This window comes from Populus nigra, chromosome 1, assembly GCF_951802175.1.
Source record: "Populus nigra chromosome 1, ddPopNigr1.1, whole genome shotgun sequence".
NCBI classification, from domain to species: domain Eukaryota; kingdom Viridiplantae; phylum Streptophyta; class Magnoliopsida; order Malpighiales; family Salicaceae; genus Populus; species Populus nigra.
In genome coordinates this window covers 20,127,750-20,145,265 of record NC_084852.1, presented here as the reverse complement: position 1 = coordinate 20,145,265, position 17,516 = coordinate 20,127,750, and the positions used below count along the sequence as shown (strand labels likewise).

General features: G+C 34.2%; 1 protein-coding gene across 2 annotated transcripts; it reads left to right on the top strand.

Annotated features, from left to right (window-relative positions):
• The first annotated feature begins 6,916 nt into the window (after positions 1-6,916).
• Positions 6,917-10,446, top strand: LOC133669877 (serine carboxypeptidase-like 18). Of its 2 annotated transcripts, XM_062090207.1 has the most exons (14): positions 6,921-7,174; positions 7,256-7,401; positions 7,575-7,654; positions 7,735-7,857; positions 8,248-8,350; positions 8,460-8,497; positions 8,588-8,689; positions 8,776-8,862; positions 8,963-9,118; positions 9,190-9,261; positions 9,353-9,471; positions 9,559-9,672; positions 10,002-10,071; positions 10,175-10,446. In XM_062090207.1, exons 1-14 carry the CDS (start codon positions 7,014-7,016, stop codon positions 10,256-10,258), a joined length of 1,455 nt encoding a protein of 484 aa, XP_061946191.1. In that variant the 5' UTR covers positions 6,921-7,013; the 3' UTR covers positions 10,259-10,446. The 2 variants fall into 2 exon arrangements, with proteins under 2 accessions (XP_061946198.1, XP_061946191.1); XM_062090214.1 differs by lacking the exon at positions 8,776-8,862 and having other exon boundaries at positions 6,917-7,174.
• The last annotated feature ends 7,070 nt before the right edge of the window (positions 10,447-17,516 follow it).

The window sequence follows — 17,516 nt, the reverse complement described above, 5'->3', positions numbered from 1 at the left end:
CGAGCCATTACTTTATCCTTTGCTTGTGGTGATAGGAAAGCGAAATTCGGCTCCAAAACGTTTTGCTCGCTGATAATTCTACGCCGTAAATGAACACCAGTGGCTTACTCTTGATATCTGGTAAAATTAATTTATGAAAGGCCCATAATGTTGCAGTAATGAAACTCATCATTTTTAGTTTCTTTATAAATCAAGTCCTTGCTTTTCTAGAACCCTCCCATGTGTTTTACAATTCGATGTATAATTTTCAAGATTTCAGGTTAGTGTTAATTTAAAATTTTAATTATTTTTTATGTAAATTCATTTATTTTATTTAGATTATTGATTTATTTTTCATAAATTGTTAATGCAAGGGTAAATTTGAATGGGATAGAAAAAATTACAATATTGTGTTGATAGTTTGGGAGAATCATGCTACAACTAGGTAACTACGAAAACAATATGGTAATTATTTTTTATTTTAAATATTAAAATTTCATTTGTCATTAACTCATATAGAATACGTTTGTATCATATAGTTTAAGTCATTTTTGGTATAAGGCGCAAAAAAAAGCTAAAAAATATGCTAGAGAAAAAACTTTGTCACGCTGGAATGACGTGACGGTTTGGAAGGATTTCATGCCACCATACATCCTGGAGGATACATGGGCGGAATATATTTAGCACATGACATCCAAGCATTGCACACGACGTTCGAAGTCAGGTGTAGGGAACCAGAGCAAGAAAATTCACTGCTTGGATACTGATTGTGCATCAAAAGTATCATTAAATCTTTTATTTTACATATTTATGTATTGTTTTTATTTGGGTTTTTTATAATAATTAATGTGCTTTTTAGTAATGAAGTTTCTTTTAATGTTTCGATAGGTTTTTGGAGCTTAAATGAATTATTTTAGAAAATTCAACGTCGGAATTCGGAACAAAGAATTGAAGAGAAATTTAGTTGAAGATTGAAGCAAATCTTGGTTCAAATAAGTGCTCCTGGTTCAAATAAGTGCTCCAAATTTGCTCCAAAAATTAATTCTATTCCAATTCTAGAAAAGAATATCATATGATCTATTTCAAGCCTAAACTTGCCTTATGTTGTGTGCAAACTTCAACCATCAAACACTCAAGGTTTTAATGTCAATCTTAGCCCAAATAATTGGTACATTTGTATCCTTATTTGATGCTTAAATTCAGCCCCAAATCAGCCCAAACACAATCCATGATCTTACATGTCCACACAACAAATAACATTTGATTTATTTTGGGTAATTCATTGACCCAAGAGGGCAAGCACATGGATGGAAAGCTGGAGGGGATATTGTCACATTATTTTGGGTCAAAAATAAGAAAGAGACAGCTCACAAAGGAGGAAGAAAAACGTGCACCAAAGTGTTCTCCAAGTTGGCCTGATTTGATTTTCCAGAATACTTTTTGGTGTTTTGCCCATAACGTTTGACTCAGATGTCCAAATGATCTGTTCTTTAATGATATGAAAAGCTAACAGAATGGCCTATAAATATGTCTCTAATAGCCATCTCCAAAGGAGGTTTCTAAAAGGGTCGAATTGTTGTCCAAAGTTAGAGTCAGATTTGTGTTCGAATTTTTACTGAAATTGTGTTGTGTTCTTCTTTATAGATTTCGGTTCTTTAGCTTGTAAAACTCATTATTTCAGTTTGATTCAAGTTATTTTATGTTTATTAAAGTGTTATTATATATAATCATGGTTGGTTAATCTTCTTCTTGGATCCAAATCAAGGATGATGGTGATTGAGGTGAGTTCTTTAAGATATGAATGAATCTTAATGTCTATCTTTTCATTTTCTTCATGAATGTTTTATTATTGCAAAGAAATTTTAGAAATCATTTAGGTAATGTTATAATCTTGAATTTTTATGCACAAACCTTGGTTTTGGTATAGAGATTGTTTGATTCAATGTCTTACTTAATATGAAAATACTTGTTCATTCTTAAGCAATAATCAATCTTCATCTTTTTAAACTTCATTGTAATATCTTCCGATCTAATATCACCATCGTTGATATTAGGTTGAGTTATCTTATATACGTTGAAGGAATCACCAATACATCACCATTAAAATTGATTCGGACCAAGACTTACTTTTTCTTGTCATTTAAAATCTATTTACACTTTTTCATCTTTGAAAACAAATCCATCAATCATTTTCAACCAAGTTATTGTTAATTTAATTTCTTTTGAGTTTTTTTTTGTTACCTAGCTTAATTTCCAGATCTAGCTCTCTGTGGATATGACCTCGATCTTACCGAGTTAATTGCTACATCGCACACTCGTGCACTTGCGAGTTAAAACAAGCCGAACATAAAAAGTGGTCAAGCAATTTTGGCGTCGTTGCCGGGGAACCGAAGCAAGAAAATTCACTGCTCGGATACCATGCACACCGGTGGCTTCGTTCCTTTCATTTCGCATGTGAAGCGGATGGTAAGATTAATTTTAATCACATCTATCTTTAATCAATTTGTTGTTATTTATAAATATATTTAACTTGCAACATTCTTTTTCTTACAGGATACGACTCTCGGACATGAGCTGAGCCCAATGGAGCTTCTTGTGGAGATGTATGTGTGAACTGAAGACCGCCAAAAAAGGGTGCAACAGTTCATTGACACCCATGCTCAATACTTTGTGGTATGTCGACAACCATTTTTTTTTTCATAAGTTATTATTTTCTTGAATTGAATTTGATGATTTTAGTTTTTATTTCCAGGAGACATATAATAGCCGATTGAGGAAGAGATACGGGGACGATCCATCGACCCACTCGATTTTCGATCCAAATTCATGGATGGAGGCTTGATCATCTGGTGGAAAATAAGTGAGGTGTTTTGAAAGTGGTCTCATTGTAATGGGTAACTTACCCAAATAAAAAATCTGAAAAACGATCTTATTGTAATGAGTGACCTACCCAGTTGGAAAAAAAATGAAAATTCTTGAAAAGACAGCATGATAAAGCTTAAAGAGAGATGAGGGCTCGAACGTGCACTCAAAAGGAGGTACGGTTAGGAAAATGCACTCTCTAAGATGTGAGACTCAAAGGTGAACTCAAAAAGAGGTGAGAGTTCAAAGGCGCACTTGAAAAGAGATATGGTTCGAAAATGTATTATCCAAGAAGTGATGGTGAAACACCGATATGTCAATGATGAAAGCAATGCATTATGATCAATATGCATGTATACTTACCTGAGAAATATAAGTCCCTATTTCTTTATGGTGTCTTTCTTTTCTTAAAAGTTTGATTCTTGGTAGTAAACTTCGATGGTCTTTTTACTCTTACTTACTCGAGTCACATCTTGTGATCTTGACCTCTAGGAAGAGCTTGATATCATCATACTTCTTTGTCCTCCAACCTTTATCTCAAGGGTTGTCAACTTTGCCTTACATTTCATTTTCTTATAAAGGGAATCATGAAGCTAGCCCTATTATATGTTTTTGGATTGCCCCCAGCTTGATCATGCCCCTAAATGTTCAATTTAGGTTTTCTTTAGGGATGAGGCTATGTGAAAGAAGATTTGGTTATTTACAAAGAGTTGTTTTCGTGCAAAGTTTTTGGAATTTCAAAGCTATTCTAGACATAGAAATCATTTTGGTATTAGTTTAAAGCAAACTTGTTCTGAAGAAATTCAAGTGATTCATATGGATAGGTTTTCAGAAGCGATGAAAACTTTTGCTTTTTATGAAAATATAAAGGGACACTTTGTTGGTCAAAAAGGTTCAAACTTTAATTTAAGGGTTATATAAAACTGATCTTCAAAACATTGATTTTGTTTGTATGAATAATGACTTGTTTCTCATGAGAAAGCATTGCCTACCGATCTAAATTGCTTGCCTTTGATCAGAAAAGGCTTGATTGGGAACCTAATATAGGCTTGAGCTCTTAGTTATGAAGAAAAAAGGATATTTATAGGTTCAAAAGATGTTTAAAGGATTTCAAGACTTAAAATCACTAGTGCTTATTTCCCGACTTTTTTTTTTGTTCATAGATTTTCTAGACCTTGGAATTGACTTGCAAAATGATCCATGGTGGCCTTTAATGTCAGGTTTGGGCTTTTTCTCTTTGTTTTTCTCTTTCTTCATTTGGTTGAGCATCATCATATCAATTATTTTTGTGGAAAGTTCAAATATTTTGGATCCTTTGAAATCTTTTATGCCCCCAACTCTTTTTTGTTTTGTTTTGAGCACCTTTAATCATTGAGAATTTTTCTTGCACTTACCCCCTATGTGCAAAAAACATTACTAGACTCAAAAACGGACTGCAAAGGTATATTTTAGCCTCGTGGAAGGATTATCAAAGGTGACCTTTCTTCATTTCAAATGCATGCATTTACAATCGGTAAGCTTAGCTTTCATGCGAGTATGCAAAATAGTTTCTCATTATTCATTCAAATAAAACTCATATTTCGAGTCATCTCATGGTGTTTGCTTTTCTTCTTCAGGTTTTCTAAGTGTATGGTTACCTTTCTAGGGGATCACTTCAATTTTCGGAATTTATTTGTTTGGACAAACACCAATTTAATTTATGTTTTGAGCTAAAACTTTGAATTCCCAAAAATCCTTTTAAACATGTGAGATCATGCATAGTTTTGGAAGAAAAGGGAAACACACCAAAGGATTCTTGGTGTAGTGGTTTCGTGAGTAAAGGTTGTGCTCATAGTGTTATTTGCTTGAAACATCAACAAAAATGAAGGCACATTGTGAACATAGGAAAACACATGATCTTATTAACAAGAAAGACTCATTTAACAGAGAAAGTCTTATGACATTATAAGTCAAATTACCAGCAAGACTAAAACATGTTGAAACAAAATAAAAAAGCATTGCAGGCATGATCAAGAGGTAGTTATTTTTTGACATAACATGAACCGACCCTATTCTCCAACTCTGGTAAAATTCCCTTTCGGTCAGCCTCCCTACAAAAGCTTTTGCAAAAAGGTTGGATTGTGTTGAGGCTCTTAACCATGTTCGCCCATTATTTCTTTAGATTGAGTTGTTGTTGGGGTTTGAACAAAGATGATGGGTCGGTTGGAAGGACCTTCTCCAAAGGTATTTCTAAGTGTTTGCTTGAGTAAGCTAGTGACAATAGTCACGCTTGCCTTCAGAGACTCCAACTTTTCTTGAAAATGGGCGTTACGGTGATGACGCTCTTCATCTTCCATGTTTCTCGCTCGAAGTTAGGTGTTGTAGACTCTTAGGGGACCTATATTTCAACCCGATGCATCTATAATGTTATTTACAATGAATTGAACAATATATTAAATTGACCCAGGTCAACCCGAGTTAATATGTAAAATTCACAACCTGGGTTATGAGATCGTGAAACCTTATAGAAAGCAAAATTAAAAAACATATTGAAGCATAATTTGCAATCAACCCAATGTAGAATAATGAAGTTGAAAAAATCAATTAAAAAAAGAATAAAAAAACCCAAGTTAACTCGGGTTAACTTATCAAACCTGGATCATGAGATTATGATAACCCAATAGAAAGAAAATCAAAATAAATTGTAAATCTCAATTCTCAATCAATTCAATGTTGAAAGATGAAATTGAAAAATAAATATATTACAAAAAGATTAAAAAAAACCCAAGTCAACCTGTCATACAATTGAATCAGGTTATGAGATTGTGATAAACTTATAGAAATCAAATCAAAATAAATTATGAAGTTTATTTTTCAATCAACCTAAATATTGAATGATAAAATTAAAAAAAAAATCAATTACAAAATAGGATAAAAAGACTCGAGTCAACCGGGTTAACTAGCAAAACCCACGATCCGGATTATAAAACTGAGATAATTTTATAAAAAATAAATTAAAATAAATTATAAAATCCAGTCCCCAATAAATTTAATATTAAAAAATAAAATTGAAAAAACACTAAATTTTAATAAATAATCCTTTCTGAAGAGGGTAATAATGATATGATTTCTCCCCTACTCCATTAGTTTTTTTATTAATGTATTAAAACGGATGAAAAGCTACAGGTAGAATGCCGCTGTGCGTGCGGATGGTGTTGAAAATGATCGATCCCAATCAAGCTATGACATGTTTAAAAAGCCAACAGAAGTTCTGCAACTCGAAAAACATTTAACATGACATAATTTGCAATTTATAGGTAGCCCAAAGTCAAGAGATAACTCGTCGCTTAAGCTATATATGCACTCTGTGCAAATGACCTGTGTGAGGGTCCATTTGCAACACACTGATTTTCTTCGAAGGCAGCAATTTCAACTGCATACATCTCTAACTTTGATATATTGCAAATTATTTTGTATATCAAATTTAAAATTAAACTTAGGAAATTAAGGAACGTTACGTTAACCGTCATACCAACCATGAAAAGTAAAGGACTAGAACTCTTCAAGGTTAATTAATCTATAATTTAACTCAGGATATTTAAGCCAAAACACAAGCTAAATTCCCTTTGGCTTAGATTTGTTAGGAAAAGACGAATACAGTCAGTCTCATACGTTCTTTTTTCTTCCTCTACCGTTCAAAACGTTCCACACGATTGTTTGGTGAAGAGATATTGGCAACCAACAAATCATGCCTTCAAAAACTTGTCAATTCTAAAGACTAAATTTAATCTTTTATGGTGAAATTAATCTATACTTAATTAAATTAAATTGACTGATAACGATACTTTTGGAACTATTAAGAGTGTCAGTGGTACCCATTTCAGTTCTCGTACGGTGGAAACATACCTACCAGCAATTCAACTTCTTTTTTTATTTTAGTTTTTTTTAGTTTAACGTGGATGTCAGGCCAGCTTGCGCACACCTTAACTAATTCCACGGGTTCTGAAGTTAACGACCATGTAAGCCTCCAGTAGCCATCATATGAGCAACCAAAATCTCGAACCTGAGATCATAGAAGAATCAAATCTCTTAATCACAAGTTTTTACCATTGAGCCACCACCTAGATGATTCAATTCAACTTCCTTTCGTTGATGAAGAAAGGGCTGTATATATCGATCCAGCCACCACCGGAATGTCCGTTATCCGACTCCGGAACACACGTTGCCACTTAATCAATATGATGTTATTCCTTGCATTCACTCTACTGCTACTCTCCGATGCCGCTGCATCAAAATCAATAATCAAGTCCCTACCTGGCTTTGACGGTAATCTTCCATTTGTATTGGAAACAGGGTGAGTGTACGTACTTTTTCTCTTTTTGGTGCAAGGCTTTGTGAAGTTTATCTTCTTTTTATAATGATTTTCTGTGTCCAGGTATATTGGCGTGGGAGAATTGGAAGCCGTGCAGCTATTCTACTACTTCATGGAGTCTGAGAGGAGCCCAAAAGATGACCCTCTTGTGCTTTGGCTCACTGGTGGCCCTGGATGCTCTGCCCTGTCTGGAATTATATATGAAATTGGTGTGTGCGTGTCTTCATCTTTCTAACCCCATAATTCATGTTTTCAGTAACTACAATCTTCTTATCGTGCACTTTTTAAAACAGAAATTTCTCTATTTCCTAATTCGTTTGGCAAAAATCCAAGAAATTTAAGGCTATTAAAAGTTTTACTAATGGTGGTTATGAATGAATAGGCCCGTTATCATTTGATTATGCAAAATCCAGCGGAGGAGGCAAACCTGTTTTCGGATTGAACCCATATTCATGGACAAAGGTCACAAATTTCTGCACCCTCGAATTATTTATTTGCAACTAAATGTAACTGTTGAAATTATGTTTCGTGTAATGGTGCAGATTGCCAACATAATATTTGTAGATGCACCTGTTGGTACCGGATTTTCCTATTCAACTACATGGGAAGGCTACCATGTTAGTGATACAATATCAGCGGTAGAAACCTATGAGTTCTTAAGAAAGGTAAGGGAAAGTGTATTTTTAAATCGCAAGATATACAAGTTGTCTGTCAAGGAAAAGGAATGCCACAGAAGTGGGTTTTTTTCAAATTAAAATTAGAGGTTTTTGGGTTTTTGCTTTAACATTGAATACAACTGGAGACTGATTTATGGATATGCATAGTTTTATAATGAAATCAGATTTGTTGAAAAATCTGCTAGCAAATGAGTTTGTTCAACAAAGAAATAGTGATAAGCATAAAAGTCATATTGACTAGTAATGTAAAACAACTGTTAAATTCAAAAGGTTGTTAGCAGTGCCATGAGTCATGCTAGTCAACAGAGGTAAATGCATAGTAGTAAACTAGCTAGTAATGTAAAACAATTTGGCTAACATTAAGAGTTTGTGACACAGTGGCTGGTGGATCACCCCAAGTTTCTTACAAATCCACTCTATGTTGCTGGGGACTCCTTTTCAGGCATCGTTGCACCTATCATAGTCCAGGAGATTTCTGATGGTAGTATTTAATTAATTACTTCTGTCCCAAACACAACTTATTTTCTTGTAATATTCAACCTCCATATGCATACATAAGTGTTTAATTTGTTTTTGTTCTATTTTTGCAGGAAATGAAGTGGGACGTCAGCCAACAATGAACCTCAAAGTACTCGATCAACTCATGGTTTTATTTTGTTTGTTTTACTTATTTATTTGCGTTGTAGTTGACAAGGCTGTAAAACATGGTGGAACTCAGGGATATGTGCTTGGAAACCCAGTTACAGATTATGAGATTGACACCAATTCAATAGTTCCTTTTGCTCACCTAAAAGCGCTTATATCAGATAAACTCTACGAGGTAACTTCCCTCTCCTAGCTCTGCTCTTTAACTTCCCAGCTAGCTAGCTCTCATAAAAGCAAAACTATTCTCATGTTTTTTTCTAGTCCTTCATGAAAAATTGCAAGGGTGAGTACTTAAATCCAGATCAAAGCAACGCATCGTGTATGGAAGACATATTAGCCATCAAGGAGGTGACTGATCAATTCATAAATCACAACTCTGATAAACATTTTTTTGCATCATGCTTGAAGTTTATGAACATGAAAGTTGACTTCTCTTTTGAATTTATAGTGCATTGGAAAAGTATATACTGGACAAATTCTGGAACCTACATGCAAGGACGTATCCCCAAAACCAGTGGCATTGAAATGGGATCCAAGGTTTCTCATAGCCGATGACGCTGATATTCTGCTACCAAGCCCCCGTGTTCCTGGACCTTGGTGCCGGGTACATTGAACTAATTTCTCTTTTCTTTTTCCTCTCTTACCTTGGTTATTAACCAGCTTATTGGCATGTAGAATTACAATCATGTATACATCTATGGGTGGGCAAATGATGAAACTGTTCGAGATGCTCTTCATATTCGCAAGGTATGCTTGCCCTATCAAGTATATTACCTTCCAGATTCAAAATAACTCTGCTCATGGCGGAAGAATAATAAAATAAAACTATCATGACCAGGGAACCGTAAAGGATTGGAGAAGATGCAATAAGACCCTGGCCTATTCGTACAATGTCGAAAGTACTGTTGATTACCATCGGAACTTGACCAAGAAACCATATCGAGCTCTCATTTACAGGTAATGTTTATAATTCTATGAACACATTATAATTCTGATGAATTTTCCCATTTAGTGCAATCTTAACCATTGTTTTAACATGTGTAGTGGCGATCATGACATGACTATCCCATACATTGGCACGCATGAATGGATAGAATCTCTGAATTTGACGATTAAGTATGACTGGGAACCATGGTTTGTTGATGGTCAAGTTGCAGGGTCAGTATCCATCATTTAATTTACACCCTTTGATTTTATTTTTCAAAATCCAAACCAATTGGAATTCATCATAAAATTAAAAAAAAAAATATAGAATTTAGTTACAAATATTCTGAAAAATAATATATTTTTTAGTTTGGGTTTCTTTTATTTTATTTTTTAGATAATGATATTATTAATTAATTTACATATTTTTAACATGTGTCATGTCCAAACGGTAGAGATTATTTTTTTAAAAAAAAAAGTACAATGACAGAATCCCAAAAAACAAAGGTACGTACAGGAACTGGCATTAACTAATCCTTTTTTGCTTGTTGGGTCATCTTTAGATACGCAATGCTGTATGCAGACAATGTGCAAGACTATATAACATACGACCTGACATTTGCAACTGTGAAGGTAAGAACAGACATTAGCTTATCTAACTGTTTAATCTAAAAGTATAAATAAGCAATTATGGTATCTTGAAAGCCTGATATTGGTGGTGTTGGTGGTGGTGTAGGGAGGGGGTCACACAGCGCCAGAATACAGGCCAGAGCAGTGCTTTGCCATGATGGATAGGTGGTTTGATTACTACCCTCTATAAAAAAAACCAATTCCAAAATGTTCTCATGAACTAATTAATAAACTATTGTAAGCCCCAATCCACGTTTCGTATTTCAGCAACGGGATCTTTAATATGATCTAGCTTCTACTGCATATCAGAAAACTCAATGATTAACGAGCCTTTTAGCTCTTACCATTATTATTATTATTATTATTTTCTTGATCGAATTGATAGTAACTATTCATCTTTTTACACTTTTTATGCCTCTTAATTAATATGAGATGGGTGTTGTAGGCTTATAAAATAAATGTATTTGATAGTGTTATAATTATGAACCAGCACTAAATAAGTAATAGAAACTAAAGGTATGATGGAGCAAATATTTCATGACAGAAAAAAAAATTATGTTAGTGATCAAAAACTTAGACTGAACAAAATAATTTGTAACAATTTACAGTGTTTTGTGAGGAAAGATACAGTGCTTTCAGCACATGATTTAGTTTTTCTGTTAATAAAAAACAAAAAAAAATTACAAAGCTAAATTCTCTACCAACTTAATATTTAAAAAAAATCAACAAAAATAATTTTTGAATGAAAAAAACCCTTAAAGAAAAACGTTGTAGCAATTGACAATATTCTGTGAGGAAAACTACAGTGTTTTCCCTAATAAAATAAAATAAAAAAACCATTTAGAGAAATACTATAGCAATCCACAGTGTTTTGTGAGAAAAACTACAATGCTTTTCTCATATGATTTAGCTTTATTGTAATTATAATTTTTAACTAACTCAATATTAAAAAAAAATCGACAAAGATAATTTTAGAAAAAAATCATAAAAAAAATCATATGAAAAAACACTACAACAATTCATAGTGTTTTAAAGAAAAGAAATTACAAAGCTAAATTCTTAATTAGCTCAATATTAAAAAAAAATAGATAGAGATAATTTTAGAAAAAAAAACACCAAACAAAAGGGAAAAAAATTATGTTGGAAACATTATAGTAATTCACTGTGTTTTGTGATGAAAGCTACAATGCTTCCCCACATGATTTAGCCTTATTTGTAATGACTTGTAATTGTAATTCTCAAACAGCTTAATATTAGAAAAATAAAGTTGACAAAAATAATTTGAAAAAAATTATAAGAAAAAAAAACCATATGGAGAGACACTGTAACAATCCACAATGTTTTATGAGGAAAGTTATAGTGTTTTCCCAACATAATTAAGTTTTATTATAAAATTAAATTCTAACCAACTCAATATTAAAAAAAATCGACGAAGATAATTTTGAAAAAAAATGTTACAAAAAAAGAAAACACAAAAGAAACTGGAAAAAAACCATGTAAGGAAAAACTGTATCAATTTATAGTGTTTTGTGAGGAAAAACTTGTATTTACTTGTAATTGCAATTCTTAACCATCTTAATATTTAAAAAATAAAATTGACAAAGATAATTTTAGGGAAAAACATAACAAAACAGGAAAAAAACCATGTAGAAAAAAACACTGTAGCAATTCACAGTAATTTACGAGGAAAGTTACATTGACTTCCTCACATATTGTAACTGTAATTTTTAACCAGTTCAATATTAAAAAATAAAATAAAAAGGATAATTTTGGAGAAAATTATAAAAAAAACAATATAGAGAAACACTATAACAATCAATAATGTTTTTTTTAAAATTACAAGACTAAATTCTCAATCAGCTCAATATTAAAAAAAATCGACAAATATAATTTTGAAAAATAAAAAAATAAAATAGAAAAACTAGGTGGAAAAACACCACAGCAATCCACGGTATTTTAAAGAAAAAAATTATAAAGCGAAATTTTTAACCAATTCAATATTTAAAAAGTAAAATCAACAAAAAAAATTTTGAAAAAAAAATAAATGAAAAAAAACAGAGGAAAGTTGAAAAAAAAAGTAATTTTGGGAAAAAAAAAGAAAAAAGGAGAAAGTTGGGGAAAAAATTGAAAAAATGCAAAAATAAAAATAAAAATAAAAAATAAATACAAAAAAAAAAGAAAACAGAGAAAAGTTTTTTTTAGAAAAAGAGAGTAATTTTGGAAAAAAAAAGAAAAATTAGAAAAAGAAAAAGAAAAAGGAATGCATTATGAATTATTGTTATAATTCACAATATATTTAACCGTAGAAAAACAATGATTTCCCATACTATTTAGTTGTATGTATAGTAATAAGTTCAGGTATGGATGGTCGTGCTTAGAAACAATCTCTAAACATATAATAATAATAATAATAATAATCTTAACCACCAAGAACAGTAGCTTTTTAAAAAACAATTACTATAATGCTGCTTTAAGAGAATCATATGAATTGCCCAGTAAGATACGGGAACTCATTATTTAATAATTGAGTGAATATGGAGGGAATCTGAAGCGAACACTCCACTACTTTCCCAAAACCATGCATCCTCTTCTTGTTTAGCCCAGTAAAACTCAACCCCACCTCCGACCATGAGATCTCGCCCACAAACACCACCGCTATCCAAACCTGAAGACGACACGGAACCAATGACCCGGCCCGCGGCAGCCAGTACCACAACCTCTCTCAACGTCCCTTTCCCGTCCTCTCGCAAAAAAGGAAATGGGGTTCGACCCTGGCTCTTACTAGACTCAACTGGCCAAGCCCAGGTAGTGGAAGTTGGCAAGCACGCAATCATGCGTCCTACAGGCCTTCCTGCCCGTGACCTTCGGATCCTTGACCCGCTACTTTCTTACCAGTCTACTGTTTTGGGTCGAGAGAAAGCAATTGTTATTAATTTGGAGCATATTAAGGCGATTATTACTGCACAGGAGGTTTTGCTGCTGAATTCTAGAGACCCTTCTGTTACTCCATTTGTGGAAGAGTTGCAGGGGAGGTTGATGTTTCATTACCACGCTACTAAAGCTCAGGTTTTACTGATTCTTTTCTTCTTCTTTTTTTTAAGCTGTGATTAATTTTTTGGGTTTTTGGTTTGGTGTAGAGTAAGTGAACTTTTGCGTTTATTTAATGTTGAATTTAAGATTTTAAAGAGTTTTGATGTGAGTTTGTGTTGGTTTCTTAAGAATCCATTTGTTGTTAATGCTGCTGCTGCTGCTAGTTTTATTGGATTTCAAAGAAAAGCATAAAATGGATGCTGTGCTATTTTGGCGCTTTCCCTCTTAACTAGAAACCAATGAGGGCATTTAGAATGGTGATACTTAAAGTTGGATTTCGGATTGTCGGCGTAGCTATTGAAATATACGTTGTTAGTAAGATTTGTAATTTGTAATTGAAGTTTTAAGGTGGGCTAATATTAACTTAGTGGTAAGTGAGAATGAGGCAATTAGCTGGAGTGTCTCACACAGGAGTTATTTTGACTCCCACATGAAATACATTGGAAATGCGATCTTTGAAGTTTCTGTTGAAGACACTATGAATATGTTTCTTTATTGCTACTATAAAGTCATGCTCATATGTTTCTAATGTTTGCTATTGTGTAATTGCTTTTGTATACGTTTCAGATTGTCACTTGCTTTCTTTCTTATATATTGTTTGGTTCTTGTATAGGAGGGTAATGGTGATCATTCAAAGGCAAATCCTTATCACGTGGAAGAGCCTGAGTCAAAGGGTTTGAGCCCTGAAAATTTTCCAGAAGGCTTTTCACATTATCAGGATTGCAACGAGGGAGCAAAACAGGGTCTCGAGAATCGAGATGGATCAAAAGTTCTTCCATTTGAGTTTGTTGCATTGGAAGCATGCCCTTGAGGCTGCATGCAGTTGCTTAGAAAGTGAAGTAAGCATGTGTAATTCCTCGTTGGATAGGTTTTCTTACAAAATGAAGTAAATATTCTTAATCTTGAGGCTGATAACTTTCTGGTAGCTTAAAATTCCTCAGTCTAATCTTTCCCTTTTCCATTTCCTATGCAGGCAAAAACACTGGAGCAAGAGGCACATCCAGCATTGGATAAACTGACCTCAAAGATCAGTACTCTCAATTTAGAATGTGTCCGCCAGATTAAAAGTTGATTGGTTGCAATAACTGGCCGAGTGCAAAAGGTTGTTAAGTTTTTTGTCTCCATGTTTATTTTATTAGTGTGTGGCAATAAGCTGAATATGAATTTTGATCTGGTTTGGAAGTTTAAGCAGATTTAGAAGTTCTGTGCTCCAAATGATTTATTTAAAGCTCTCCTCTTATGTTATGGTAACTAACCATGCATGTAATCTCCAGGTTAGGGATGAATTAAACACTTGCTGGATGATGAGAAGACATGGCAGAGATGTATCTAACAGGAAAGCTGGTTCAACAACAGCTTGAAGATTCTTCAACTTCCTCTTTTAAATGAGGGAGATGGCATGGATGATGAAGACCTTCAAGCAGACTTGGACGACAGGTACATAATAATTTAATCGCCTCATACATAAACAGTCTTACATTTTTCTCCTCTTGTTTGCTAAGCTATCTTTTCGCAGAAATATTCTCATTATTTTCCATCAGTATTCCTGCTGAGGTGTCATTGGGTGTTCTTGAGGCCTCTACTAGCCATGAGGATGATATTAACAACATTGAGAATGAACATGATCATCTTTTTAGTGCACCTAATGGACTTGGAAGATACAGCCATGTCCATACTAGTACAACACGAAGTGTAATAAGCAAGCACCTTGATGTCGAGGAGCTAGAAATGCTCCTGGAGGCGTACGTTGTACAAATTGATGGCACATTGAACAAACTATGCACGGTATGGAACTTTCCACCTGATTCTTCTACATAGGTCCACAAGCATCATTTCTTCGCATGTCTTTTTAATTTTCATTGTGGACATGGTCCATTCTCCATATGATGTGTGCTCAGATAGCCATACGCCTATGAACTGCAAGTGATTATGTTGAGTTCTAGTGGAAGTTCATGTCAAGGAATTTAATGTGTAAGTGCAACTAACAAGAAAGAGGTATTCTCTTTGCAAACAAGCATAGGCCACCCAAATGCACTGATGCTACCGTGGTACATAAAGCTCTTAACTCATTCGCTGTAATTCTAACATGTTTGTGCTCATTGTGTCAATATGTGATAACTAATAAATCATGAAACCAAATGATGCTATGATGTGAGACAAAAAAGATATGAAGCTAAAGAAGAAAAAAAAAACCTAAGAAGAAGCCAAAGAAAAAAAAGAAAAAGCTGAAAAAAAGAAGAATGAGGCTCTTAAAGTCTGCAACTTTGCAATTTTTATTCAATTCATAAAAAACTGATCGTATTGTCAAGAAAATTACATATAAATAATAAAACTCCAATCAGAATCAAATTTGGGGTTAAAGCCCGCTAACTAATAAAAATCTAATAAATAAACATAAATTGAAGTCCAATAATAAAAATAAATAAAATCTAATAACTTGGGCTTGAATGAGCCCAATCTCCCAACCAAAGAACAATGGGTTGGGCTACCCTCCATCATTGATAATCATACGTGTGCTTAAATTGTGTCTCTGATCAGTGTCCTCATCAACTCTCCCAGGGTTAGAAGAACTCAACCCCATAGAGTATAGTTCAAGGCGGCTTCGATAATGCTCCTAAAGATCATGATCAAACTATTGTGTGTCAATAGAAAGGCTGAAGTCAAGCATACAGCTGTAAATGCTTAAATAGGAATATAAATGCTTAAATAGGAAATTTACCTTTTACTATATTTAGCTTCCTAGATTTCCTCTTTGTAATTACTGTGTACAGCACAACAACACTACTTTTCCTATATATAATGAAAGCCTAGTAGAAAGGTAGAGGCAATTCAAACAAATCTGTTATGGTATCAGAGCCTCTCTCATAGAATTCCTAAAATCTTAGTCTTTTTTTTTCTCTCAGTCATAGCCTCATGGAAAAGTCAGATAATGTTTGTGTCAGATTTACTGGCAAAAATTATACTGCTTGGGCATTTCAGCTGGAGATCTTTCTCAAGGGAAAGGAGTTATGGGGCCATATAGATGACAACAACAAAGGAGACTTGGCTGTTGAGGGATCTGTTGTTGCTAAGACAGCATGGGCAGCCAAAGATGCACAAATCATGTCATGGATTCTCAGTTCTATGGAGCCACATCTTATCCTGTCTTTGCGCCCTCATAAATCAGCAAAGGCTATGTGGGATCACCTCACACAAGTCTATAACCAAGATAACAATGCTAGGCGGTTTCAGCTTGAGTTGGCTATTGCCAACTATACCCAAGGAGATCTCTCTATTCAAGATTACTATTCTGGATTTTTGACTCTGTGGAATGACTATTCTGATCTTGTTACAGCTAAGATATCTGCTGAAGGAGTGTTGGCAGTGCAACAAGTCTATAAGATCAGCCAACGTGACTAATTTCTGATGAAATTGCGATCTGAATATGAACCAGTATGTGCCTCTCTTGTCAATCGTGATCCTGTTTCATCCTTGGATGCTTGTTTTGGAGAACTCTTGCGTGAAGAACAACGTCTCCATACTCAGACCATTATGGAGCAGACCAGAGCTGCCCCAGTTGCTTATGCTGCCTACAGAAAAGGGAAAGACCATGATATGAGCAAGACACAATGCTATAGTTGTAAGAAGTATGGTCATATTGCACCTCATTGTCCAAATAAGTTTTGCAACTACTGCAAACAGCCAGGACACATTATTAAGGAATGTTCTATTCGTCCTCCTCCCATCAACAAAGCTTATCACACTGCTATTACCAATGCTGGTCCTTCTGCTCCACAGCCACTTGTTGGCCCACCTATCTCACAGCCTCCAGCACATTTATTAACCAGAGAGATGGTGCAAGAAATGATTGTGAGTGCTTTCTCCACACTTGGTCTTCAAGGTACTGGTTCTTCAACTCTTCCTTGGATCTTAGATTCAGGTGCTTCCAATCACATGACAAACTCCTTTGGTGGCTTAAGTAATATCCGCAAATATTGTGGATCCTCACATATTCAAACAGTTAATGGCAATGCTCTTCCCATTGTAGTTGTTGGTGATATACCTCCTTTAAAGGATATTTTTGTCTCACCTAAGCTTGTTGTAAATCTAGCTTCTGTAGGTCAGTTTGTGGATAATAATTGTGATGTATCCTTTTCTAAACATAGTTGTATTGTACAGGACCAGATGTCGGGACAGCTGGTAGCGAAGGGGCCTAAGCACGGACGTCTATTCTTCATCCAATTTCATGTTCCACGCACCTTGGTTCCTTCCTCTGTTTTATCTCTCTTTTGTACTGCACCTAAAGTGTCTAATGAAGTTTGGCATACACGTCTTGGTCATCCAAATCCTAGAATTCTCTCCCATTTGTTGAAATCTGG